General features: G+C 42.5%; 1 protein-coding gene across 16 annotated transcripts in view; it reads left to right on the top strand.

The window, feature by feature from the left end:
* Nucleotides 1-12,393, top strand: part of ITPR1 (inositol 1,4,5-trisphosphate receptor type 1) — a 174,398-nt gene that overhangs the window by 135,416 nt on the left and 26,589 nt on the right. For all 16 annotated transcript variants that reach the window (XM_065074564.1, XM_065074557.1, XM_065074555.1 and 13 more), the window contains 7 exons: nt 526-636; nt 1,902-1,997; nt 2,745-2,867; nt 3,882-3,986; nt 4,814-5,006; nt 8,495-8,617; nt 12,211-12,386. In XM_065074564.1, the coding sequence (XP_064930636.1) occupies nt 526-636; nt 1,902-1,997; nt 2,745-2,867; nt 3,882-3,986; nt 4,814-5,006; nt 8,495-8,617; nt 12,211-12,386 (927 nt within the window). The remainder of the gene's footprint in view (nt 1-525; nt 637-1,901; nt 1,998-2,744; nt 2,868-3,881; nt 3,987-4,813; nt 5,007-8,494; nt 8,618-12,210; nt 12,387-12,393) is intronic.

Below are 12,393 nucleotides of genomic sequence, written 5' to 3'. Positions count from 1 at the left end.
GTGCATCTTTGTAGTGGAACTCAACAACAGAGCAGGGCTTTGGGTTTTGAAGGCAGCAAGCTACCGTCAGCTTGTACGTTTTAGGTATTGGCTGTTACAAAAGCTGGATTAAAGAGTAAGCAAGAAGGCTGTGGAAATTCACATTCTGTGGCTGGACAGGACTGAAGTAGATGTTGATTGGCACATCTAAAATAAAGAAAACTCTCCCTAATCTTAGTAAAACAGTGTTCTTCCTTAGCTATGTATTCACCCTGGATGCTTTGGCACATACATGGTTCACTTATCAACTCTGCTGCTTCCTGAGGCTGGGTGGTTTCAGTAGAACATGCCATAGCTGATGATAGGAAAAGCCTGAAACAAAAGGCCTTAATTTCTTGTTATTCCACTGACCAGAGTTTTCTGTTCAGTTATCCGTCTCAAACAGCTTACCAGGTGATGAAAGAGAGGACTCTTCTGGCTGGGTCACCAGCCTAGGCTGTGTTTTTAGCATAGACAATTACTGAAGTTTGGATTTTCTTTGGACAGAACTGCATTGCTACTCACGAGTCCAATGGTATTGACATCATCACAGCGTTAATTCTCAATGACATCAATCCTTTGGGAAAGAAGAGGATGGACCTTGTACTGGAACTGAAGGCAAGTGAATATTTTGTGTTTCACATTAACAGTAAGATGAAACATAATTTTATTGTTGGAATTATGTGGGTGTTTATTATATCCCAGTATTCATAACTGCCAAAAAATGATATGCATCAGCGAGCTGGAGGCAGTGCCCAAAGATTGTTTGTCAAAGGTATTTCATTTTTTAAGTGATAACCTGGAGCCACCAGTTTTCAGATGGAAGGGATGAAGGTTGTCAAGGTATTCTGAGGAATTAGAAAATAATTTCCTGTTAAAAATCTAAGTCTGATGAAAACTTCTCTTGTGTTGGTGAGCTTCTACCTATACGATGGACGTAAAATTTCTCATGCTGCCTCTAGTTTCCCCGATAGTTTATTGCTGTTGTTTAATCAGTTGATGTTAAGTCATCAATAATTTTTTAGGGCTGTTCGTATTAATGTTGAAATAATTAAGCCTGGTGCTGGTTTCAGAATACACTAGCAGGTTGTCTTCTAGCAACAGTAGTCACAGAGCGCTTCTGCTTCTCAGCGTATGTTTGAGAAATATTTCCTTTCTGATTTACTGTTGTCTTATAGTGCAATGTCTAGCTGTTTTCCGTTGCTGACTCACACCATTATTATGGGTAATGTGGGTTTTTTATTATTCTTAATAAAAAATGCTTTTAGACTCAATTAGCATTATACTTCAAAATTAAATACTTTTATTGGTTTTTATTGTCAGTCGTGATGGATCTTAATCTTAATTGTTCATATTAAAGTAGTCTGGTGCCTTGTGGTACTTTCCCATTTCCTCCCTCTCTTTCTTGGCATGAGCAGGTCGCAGAGTAATTTTCAGTTAAAAGCAGTGAAGCGCGTCTCTGTCTTCAGCCTTGGTTGTCCTTTGATTTAATCAACAGTATTTTGGAGTTGAGAGCTTGTAGTAGTACTACTGTAAACAAGACAGAATAATACACACAAGCTTGAAAGCTCAGCATTTGAGAAATCTGAACCTTAACTTGGGTTAATCTGATGTGCTCCAATAGTAGGGTTTGGGAAATAAACTGATAAAAATACTACTAAGCTGTGTATCTCCATAATTGCTGGAGAAGGTGTGTTTGGGAGGTGAGGCTGAGCAGTCCTGCAGTAGGCTGGCTGGGAGGCTGTGCCTGCCCGTGGCTCGGATTTGCAGAAACCAGGTATCTCAAGCCCTTCTGGGCAGCAGGGTTGGTTGCACACAAGCTGGATACCCTAATTTTTTTTGACTGCTGGCAGTGATTGCTGGTTTTTTTCCCCTCCTTTCAGAACAATGCTTCGAAACTGCTCTTGGCGATCATGGAGAGCAGGCACGACAGCGAGAACGCAGAGAGGATCCTCTACAACATGAGACCCAAAGAGCTGGTGAGTGCCTGGGTTGCTCCAAAACCTCTGACTCCCTTCAAGCCAGTTACAGCAGCACTGTGGAGACTGGGGGGGCCGCATCCACCCCAGAGGTGCTGCAAGAGGTCTGTGCATGGGTCGCTGCCAACTGGAAGACATTTCAAGGATTTCATTGAGGGGATGCGTCTGCCTGGTTCCTGGGCAGTACAAGCGGTAGGGAAGCCTTGCCGAATGCTATGGACGAGGCGTTCAGCGTCCTGCAGAAGGCAGGGAAGGAGCATCATCTGATGCTTTGGAATCCACACGCGGAAGTTATTTGCACAAGAGTCCGAGAAACAAAACTTCCTTGTGACCTAAAAGCTGTTCAGTAGACTGTAGCAGACTTTCAGGCTGGTTAATGTATTAACTGGTGAAAACACAAACAGGACATTCAAAGTGCAGCTGAAACACTGTCAGCTTGTCTTGGCGCACGTAGCTACGGCAGAGGCCAAGGTCAGAACATGATGCAGCATGTGGTGAGGGTGGCCTGGAATATGTTACCTGGAGGGGAAGGTGAAGTTTAGTTTCTTGTGTCAATGAGTTGGGATGAAGCGGCTGAGCTGAGGTCTCCTGTTTTATCCTGCATGTTGAGAAGCCCATTGACCTTCCTCCTGAATCTATATGCTCAGCTTCCTTTCACCTCTGCAAGAGTGACAAATGTATACTGGCCTTAGCAGACTTTAGCCTTCAGCCTGACCTCTCTTCATTGGCCTGTGTCTCCCTTTGTAGGTGGAAGTGATAAAGAAGGCTTATCTGCAAGGAGAAGTGGAATTTGAGGATGGAGAGAATGGTGAAGATCTTGCAGCATCTCCAAGGAACGTGGGACACAACATTTATATATTAGCTCATCAGGTAGAATTTCATCTACAGCTTTTGTAGCATCAAGAGTCACAAACTGTGAATAGCAAGAGGTCTGCCTCTCCCTGAAGCTGTCTTAATGGCTCACCTCTGAGACAAATTCACTGTGCATTCTCTTTTTATCAGACCAAATTCCAATCCTTAAAGAGTGAGAAAATTCTATAATATAAGAAAATTGTTGGAGTTTTCTTTCATAATGGGAAGCAGGCAGGTTCTTGACCAAGTTTCTGAAGACATGCGATTCAAGTTCTTGGCAGTACTGGGGAGCAATGTATTATTTTTCAGCTGTGTCAAAGGTTACTTTATACTCCCAAAGAAATGCTACTCACAGATCAATTAAACCGTAAGCAGAAATCTCACTCTGCTTTTATGGTCTTGCCACATTCCCTCTATGCTGGAGCCAGTCAGGTTTGTTGTATTGATACAGTGTGGTGGTTGAAAGGTAAAAAAACAAGGGGGGGAAATATATCTAGATTTGCTTTAATATATTGATGCTACATGTATCACTGCATTAGAAACTTTGTGTTCCTTTAGCATCTGAGAAGAAAGATCATCAGTCTGCTGTAAGATGAATTTGGAGCATCCAGAAGTATTTTTGGAGCTGTGCTCTGTGCATCTGCTTTTCAAATGATGCGAATTTTCTCTTCTGTCCCTGCATAGATACTTGTGTCATTAGCACACCTTTGAATCAGGGTGGGTGTAGAAGGATAGACCAAATGTGAATGTTCAATAAGTTTCCCGAGTCAGACAAAGGGTGGGAGAGGATGGGTAAAGGAGAAGTACAACACGGATATTAAAAAAAAAAAAAAGCATATTTGAATCATTCTGACTTGCGCCCAAAATAGAGCGGCAGGGTGTCTGGTTGGAATAGAACAAGCCTTCTGTCAACTTTGCCCTTTCTTAGCAGCTGACTGCGTACTATTTCTTTTTTTATGCCAAAAATCAGAAATTTAATATCATAGAGAGACATCTGGTGTCTCCCACTCCCTTTGCATTCCTTTATTTTAGTTGGCTCGTCATAACAAAGAGCTGCAGAACATGCTGAAGCCGGGAGGTCAGATAGAGGGAGATGAGGCTCTGGAGTTTTACGCCAAGCACACGGCACAGATTGAGGTACGGGGAAAACCAGTGGCTGCCGGGAGGTGTGGGGGGGGAACATTCCACTGTGGAAGGAGCTGCTTGGAAGAGAAACTGTGGAGTTAAACAACAGTTACATTATGCGTGATATTTTGATTGAACTGACTACCTGTGTGTGGACTGTCATCTTTGACATAAGAATATATATATGTACTTTTTATTTTATTTTTTGACAGCCGCTGGGGGGGAGCTATTTTTGAGCTGTCATGTGTGGGCTTTAAGATGGAGCTGAGCAGAGCTCTCTTGGCAGAGGAAGTGTAACTTCGCTTATGTTACATTTTGGCCAGTGCTGTTGCTGAATCCAGAAAGTTGGTGATAGCTTTTGCCATTCTCTCTGTATTAAAATGACAATTTGGCCTGATGTACAATCTAAGATGCTTTTTAAAAGTAAAACATGTACAAATATGGAGAGTTCACAAAACTCTCTAAGAAGCAATATAAATGTAACAATTATTGCTCATACTTGCCTGTGCAATTTGTGGCTAAGATTCTTGAATTGGACAAACAGATTGCTCTGAAATTCAGCACAGCTTTGGTGCAGGATTCACTGGGGCACTTGGAAATCCCAGCTAAGAACAGTACTGCCAGGATAAGACCACAGCATAGAAATTATAATTCTTGGAGCCAAATGTAGGCCTGCTTTGAAAGGTAAATTAAGTCTCTGTCAAGCTGCTGTTCTACGGAAATGTGTCCCAAGTTCCTACAGGTAGCTTGTTTGAAAGGGAGGGGGGGAAGAAGTAAGACAAATCAAGAAATAACAGCTTTTAGAAACTAGGAAGAATTCTAATAAGGCTGCTGTTCAGATTGTCAGGTCGGACCGTACCATGGAGCAAATAGTCTTCCCTGTGCCCAGTATCTGTGAATTCCTCACGAAGGAGTCCAAGCTGAGGATATATTATACCACGGAGAGGGACGAACAAGGCAGCAAGATCAATGACTTCTTCATGAAATCAGAAGATCTCTTTAATGAGATGAACTGGCAAAAGAAATTGCGAGGTAGGTTGCTGTTGCCAGTGTGGTTGTGTGGAGCCTGACCAGCACAGCACCAAGGTCAGGTTTTCAGAGTTTGAAACATCGACTTGGTAGCAGATGGTTCCCCAGTGTGGCAGCAACCTTGATAATTGTTTGAAAGAGTCTGCTCCTCTGCACAATTGCAAGATACTGTAATGAAGTCAAGCTTAATGCAAGAGCAATATGGACCAACTGGAGGGGATCCAGGGGAAAGTGGTAAGAAGGGCTCACAGGTCATCTTTTTTAAGATCCAACAGGAAGGAACAAATTTGTGGAGGCTTAGCTTAAATGAGAAGGCATTTGGTGATAGAGAGAAATGGAGAAGACACAGCTGAAGAAAGCAGTGGTCTGTTCTCCTTCCCTGCACTGGGAACACAAAGCGGTTCCCTTGCTTTGCGAGGGGGACTGAGGCTGGGTAATGTAACACAGACTTATGGCATCTTCAGCAATTGGAGGGATTTTACAGGTTGAACATGCATTTTCCAGTAGCGGTAAAAGTGGAATTTGTCCTTTTTTTGGGCAAAGAATAGGGGGGCAGACATATCAATGGAGTCCCTTCCAGTCCTGTGATGCTAAAATATCTGAAAGTGAGCTTTTTTGAGCACTGCTTTTGCCTCAGGTTCCCACTGGGAGCTAGGTAAACCTAAAATTTTATTTTGTTCCATATAGTGGCACTACTTCCCCCAATAAACTTTCTAACTTATTTGCTTCAAGTTATTAAAAAAATAATAAAAAAAAAAAAATCTTGTTTTGCTCGAAGAGAAAAGTTGCACATGAGGCTCAGCTTCAGTGGGCAGTGATGAGTGGGGAGAATTTACCAACAATGACCCTCTAAAATGTGAGAGATAGAGCAGTTATTTCCTGCTCAAGTCAGCATCTGCCATCTGATACCACTGGTGTTGTTGCCTGTGCTTGAATCAGCTAAACTCCCCTTATTAGTGCAAGAGCACAGGCTGGTCCAGAACCACCTCGGCGAGCAAAGCGAAGGTGGGCTCGTGCCCTACAGCCGCCTGCGGTGCCCGGCGATCCTCACCAGTGCGCTTAGCAGAGGTTTTCCCCTGACAGAGACCTCGCTGGTATTCATTCAGCCTTGCATTTCATAGGAAAAAGTTAGGTGAGGAGGGACCTCTTGACCTTCCTCATTGTGAAAATTCTTTGTTATAGAATTATTTCCCTTGTCACAGCCTCTGGCGGTTGCATTTCGCCCTTTCACTGTGCACCACCACGAGGAGCGTAGACTCCTTCCAGTTTGTTTTTAGAATGCGTATGCACAGTTCACACTAGAGCTGATGATGTGTTGCACATTTGGTAACGGAAACTCAATATTTGCTTCTGATTGTTGGGATGTATGTGTAATATATGTAAATAGGTTGTTTAACAGAGAAAAGCAATTATAAGCATATTATTTAAAATTATCGAAGTCAGGCATAGATAAGACTGCCTGAAACCTACTGAAACATTTTTCATGTGTATGAATACTAAATAGACTGGAGCTATTTCCACTTAACAATGGTTTAGTACTTATGACAGCATCAAAATACCCAGGGAGCTGCTTCCTAACCTGACTTGTAAGAGCACTATGAGATATATGGGAGTATATGGCATCCCAAATAAACAGACAACTTTGTCTTTGACAGCATCCATATATTCTATTAGATTTGGTTGTTTAAGTCTAGATTATTTAGTTTCTTTATTGTCTTTATTGAGGCTATCTCCAGGCAAGCTGTGAAGACATCCATAATTAACAATAGACCACAAACTGATCACGATCCACCTGCAGAAGTGGAGAATATTTCTTTTTTTCTTTAAGCAACCAGAATAATTTTTTCTGTTTCCTAATAATTCTGGTCTTGTTTGGCCTCTGGGTGTTATTCTTATGTTTATGGATTTGTTTCTCATGTTTTAAGTACAGGTTTGTGTTTTTGAGACGTGATCTCTGTGCTGTGTTCATGTGATACCACTTAGAGATTATTCAGACCTGAGAAAGACTGTAAAAAAGTCTTTACAAAGGCCTGTGCAGCTGCCCCTTGAGCTCATGGTGCTGGCCCATCAGCTGAGCACTGTAAGGCTCCCCAAGTCTTAATTAAGAATTCCAGTGAGCCCACCGGAACCAGGAGAAGGGCTACACAGGGCTGTGCCCATTCCCAAAGGAAAGTTTGAAGTAAAACCTGGAACTTTATAATGACCCTTCGTATAACAGTTTCATACCAATGAATTCAACTTGTTTACAAATTCTTCCAGTTAGAATGAAATGGAGAACAGAAATAATTCAGAAAATCAATGCATAATATATTCAAAACGTTGCTACATTGCATTTAAATGAGGCCTACCATGTGCCTGGGTAATTAGGTGCAATGAAGCTTATATTCTTACAGTGACGGGGTACCTTTTTGTAGTCCTTTCCTTTGCATTCAGCTGTTCAATACATTTGCTTTTTATGTGCATTTCAACTCAGTATAATGAGCCATTGTATAATTCTTTTAACCCATTTTTTTGCTTAGGATGCTAGAAGAGAGGTGATTTGCTGAAGAGAGGTGGTGGATACTGTGAGGCTCAGAATTGCTGCATTCATTAATTTACTCTTCTTTTCAGCCCCAGAGTTTGCATTTTCATCTTTTCCCTAAATTTCCCTGTGAGCTTCTTTGACATTGCTCTCTGATACATGTAAACGTTACCTCCTTCCAACGGGGAAAAACATTAGTTCTTTCCCTTCTTTGAGAGCATTATTAATAGATTATTTTTTTTGCCGCTCTGGATTTCAGCAGTGTATCCCATTTGCTATGCAGTAAGCCTGCAGGAGCTAAAATCAGGGGGATTTTGCCTTTATGCAGAGGGAATTACTGTAAGGCAGCTTCGTAGCTGTTCTTGTCATCTTCTGGTCCACGACCACTTCAGAAAATGAGTCTCTTTGCTTTCTGTGCCTCCTGATTCTAGCTGCAGAGATTATTAAAATTAGGAGTCCTTTTGAAAAGTATGCGTATGTAATGTTAAGAATTTAAAATGTGCAGCAGTTTAACTGTACCCTCGGCTCTGTGCAGATGCGCCCGTGTCCTTTGCCCAGAGGGAAGGCCAGCCCAGCTTCACCTCGGGTTTCATTCTGGGACTATATGGGTCTGTTATCAGCTTGAAGTAAAGTTGTCTTATGGCTTTGGCAGCTGGTCCTAAACATTTTAGCTTTGTTGCTGTCGCTGGCATTTCTGAACTTGTTCTCATGCTGCTGCTGAATCATGTTTGAAAATACTTTCCTTTTTAACATGAGTCCTTTGCCTTAAAGCACTATCAAGGAAACTGCAGGTACCCCAAAGATAGAGAGTAATCAAATAAACTTCAGAATAAGCCATGAACATTACTGTTGTTGATGATGTGCTTTTGGGCAAACTAACGATAAACTTAGTCTTGGCAGACATAGTTTTTTTTATATAGAACTCTTTTTTTAATGCTCCATTAAAAAGAATTATTTCTCTCTTTTGCAGCTCAACCTTTCCTATACTGGTGTGCTCGCAACATGTCCTTCTGGAGCAGCATTTCCTTTAACCTGGCTGTCCTTATGAACCTGCTTGTGGCATTTTTCTATCCATTCAAAGGAATTCGAGGAGGTACCAATATTTAATATACAAAAACATGTGAACAAATGAAGTACAATGAGCCAAATTCAGTCCCCCACTTGTCTATGCATCCCTGTTTACTTCAGTGGGCAAAGTAGAACGGAAGTTGGCTTTTTTAATCTCCTTGATTTAAATTGTGCTGTTCTGGCTCACTTTTTTCTTGAGGCATTTTTAAGGAAAATGTAGAGCCAGGCTTTTTCCTAAGGGGAAAAAATTATCAAAGTCTGACATCCACCGTTAATTACTTGACTGTTATACTTTGTTTTAAAGTTCTGCTGTTAAGTATTGGACTAAAAATATGAGAAATGTTAATTTGTTGTTTTCCTTGAGCTTGCATTTTATTAAAGTCATTTTCTGTAAAACTTTGGTGGTTACACAGCACTTCAGGAGGCCTTCGCGTGTTGGGGCTGGGTGAGCGTGATTATCAGCTGTATGGGGGTCAAGTGACCTACCCTCCTGCCATTAGAAATCAATGATGGATGCAGAAGAAGAACCCATGTCCCCTATGTCACTGTCTCTTCGGGAGCCCCTTGCCCTGCGAGCACTTGGAGCAGAGGTTGCCCTGGGGAGCGAGGAGGAGGAGGGTGCCCAATGTCCTTGGCTCAGGAGCATCCCACTGCTCCCAGGCTCCCTGCTGTCCCCAAGCAGCAGCTGGGCTGGCTCTCATTCCAAACCTAAAGTGTGGCATAACATGCATGGTTCATGTGGAATTGCACAATCTTGCTGTAATAGGACTCATGGAAGTGGCTTTTGATCCAAACAGTGGGTTTATGTGACAGTGATGGTTCTTTGAGCCAATTCAGTAACTAACTCCCAGTGAGCCCTGATGAGATTCAGCTGTGCTTCCTTAGATCCCACCTCTCCCAAGAGACATACCCCAGGGCAGGTCCAGGGCTGGATTCAGGTCAGCAAGAATCTGCGAATCTGGGGAAATATTCTAGTGAGTGCATCTGTCGTGTTTATTGCTTGCAAAGCTGGTGTAGAGGCAACGCCTAGGTAGGAGCTTTTGCCAGGTCGCTGTCAACTGGAGTGAATAAGGACCCCAGCAGTAAAACGTCCTTCTGGAGAGGGTGACTCATGTTCAAGCCTCTACTTCCCTTTCTATGAGATTCATAATGCAACAGGGCCAGTTAGATGCTTATCTTTTCCTATTGAACTTCCCTCTGCATCTTTTTCACGTTCATCGCTAACTACAGAACCCAAAGACAGTGTAGCTCAAAGACAGAAAAATAATCAGCTGAGCTCTGTGTGTGCAGCCTGAAAGCTGCTTCACCCTTTTTCGCCTTGCCAGTTAATTTAAGTGGAGGAGCGTTGTAGTTTTGTCCAAGTAGTGTTTGATAGCAGCTTATGGTAACATGGGGTGAAGGCAGCGGGCATGGGAAACTTGCATTTGGGGGTTCTGCGTACTCATAAAGGCTGTGAGAAGGGATAGGATATCTTAGACCGAAATCCAGTGTTCTTGAGAGGGGGAAGAGTGTAGTTACCTTCTGCAACATCAGGCTGTGGTTTTGGCTGCTGGACCCCAACATCGCACCCTGTCACACCAGACCACAGGGCTACCGGGTTCTGTTCTGGCCAGCAGTTGGTTGAAAGGTTTTAACAAGCACAAAGAGCAACTGAATTTTCTGTCTCTAGTTTCTGATATCACAAGTTAAAATTTAAAAGTCTGTATTTATGGCTGCTAGGAAAGACAGTAATTAAACAGTTCATTGAGATTACAAGTTGCAAGACTGGCAGGGGGGGAATCATTTGGCATTTTGAAGATGCACTACCCTGTGTATTTGAAATACTTTATCAGGTAACGTTTTGATAAAATCTCTTCCTCTACTAGTTACAATCAAAAATGTAAATTTAATTAATACATGTGTATTTTATACTTAGCTTTAAAAAAAAAAAATCTGACCATTTGGGGGAAGTTGTCAGTGTCTTAAATTGCTCAGACATGGTGAACTGAGCAGCTAATGAGCATCTGACTGTAGCAGAAGCTGTAAAACTTCTGACTTGAGGAATAGAAACAGAACTGGATGCCTGGAATTCAGTACTGAAACAGGGACAGGGAGAACTTCCTACCAGGTCTTCCCGGTTCCAGCAGTGATGGAATGAACTCCATGTGTTTGCAGCAGGCGCTCAGATGCTGGCTTGGGTGTGGACAGTTGATGTCAAATGGCCGCTGGCTCGGTGAGCTCCATTTGCCAAGGGCAAAGACGCTGCTCCCGCTTTGCTCCCAGTCTTTCTCTGTCCCCAGGAAGGTGGGACAAGCGTGTCCCCTGAGCCCTGCTCTTTCCTGCCAGTGCTCCCCGGCCCGGGTCATAATAAAGGGCTGTGTTGTATATTGAATCTCACGCTGCTGAGCAGCCTGTGCTGTCAGGCCTTTCCAAGAAGGGTGTTACAGGCAGCACTTGAGGGTTTCATTATCTCAAGGTATTTTTGCTGGGAACTGCTAGAACTTGAGAAAGCAAATATATTCACATGCAGTGGATGGTTCTGTAATAGCTGGGATGTTCAGGCACCTGTGCAGGTGCCTTCAGGATCCCAAGTCGTTCCTCAATGAGCTTCTGCACATTAGTTTCTCTCTGCCCTCCCTGTGCTGGTTATCGTTCCTGCTCAGATGACTCTTGTTTTGAGCTCTGCACCTCATGCTGTTTGACAGCTCCCGTAGTGGTGACAGCGTCGCTCTGGGATCCCAAACTCACTTCAGACAGCAGAAACATCTGTTCAACTTTACACTTATTAAGTTTTAATTTCCATCTATCCTCTGCTGTCTTTATTAATCTACAGTGATTTGGAACAAAATTAAATGGCTGCTCATGGTAGTCAGATGAGAGTAATATTTCCTAAGCTGCCTGAGTTTGGGCAGGGGAAGAAAACAGCCCTCAGTGAATATCTTGCCAATAAGACACACAGTCCCCTGAGTAGACTCTTGCAGAAGGGCTGCAGAATGCTATGAAATTCAGAGAGGTCTTGCCTTTTTGTCTGTTGAGGTACCTGTTGCTTGAAGAACAGCATTTTTTAATGTCAGGTTTAAGAAAAATGTCTTTTTTATTCTGCATAAACCCAGGATAAATGGTATTTTCATTTAAATATTTTTATGGCTCTTTCAGAGAAGTGTATTTTTAGGAACAGGGGCTGATGTTATGTAAGCAGACAGTCTCATGGAACAGTCTAAATAGAACCAGAAATAGCAAGAGATGACCAAAACTGGTACAAGGTTTTTGACAAAAAGCGTAATACGAGAATCTGCTGTGAATGTGGACCTGGAGGAGTACGTTCTCAGTCTTCAGCTACCCATTTCATGCATTAGCAAATGCCTCTACTTTCTAGAGTTCAAGGTGTTTAAGTAATGAACACAAAAATTAAGAATCCTATAGTACTGGCACTTATAATTTGCCTAATGCTTTAGTAACAAGCTTGTAATTAAAATCTGCTGAAGGCTCAGGACTCAGATGTTCCCCTTAGTGCTTTGAAATAAGCAGTGTCTGGACGTGAGGCTTATCGATGTCCACCGAAGATAAAACAAAATGGCATTTATTTGGGTTTTGTTTGGTTATAGAAAATATTGAAATGGGTTTTGTTTCTCACCCTAGGTACACTGGAGCCGCACTGGTCGGGCTTGCTGTGGACAGCCATGCTGATATCTCTGGCCATCGTTATAGCTCTCCCTAAGCCCCACGGCATCCGAGCCTTAATCGCTTCTACAATATTACGACTAATATTTTCAGTTGGTTTACAACCTACTTTATTTCTTCTGGGTGCATTCAACGTAAGTG

This window comes from Columba livia, chromosome 10 (genome assembly GCF_036013475.1).
Source record: "Columba livia isolate bColLiv1 breed racing homer chromosome 10, bColLiv1.pat.W.v2, whole genome shotgun sequence".
NCBI lineage: Eukaryota > Metazoa > Chordata > Aves > Columbiformes > Columbidae > Columba > Columba livia.
The sequence above is the reverse complement of the archived record's forward strand: the minus strand, read 5'-3'. Positions and strand labels throughout refer to the sequence as shown.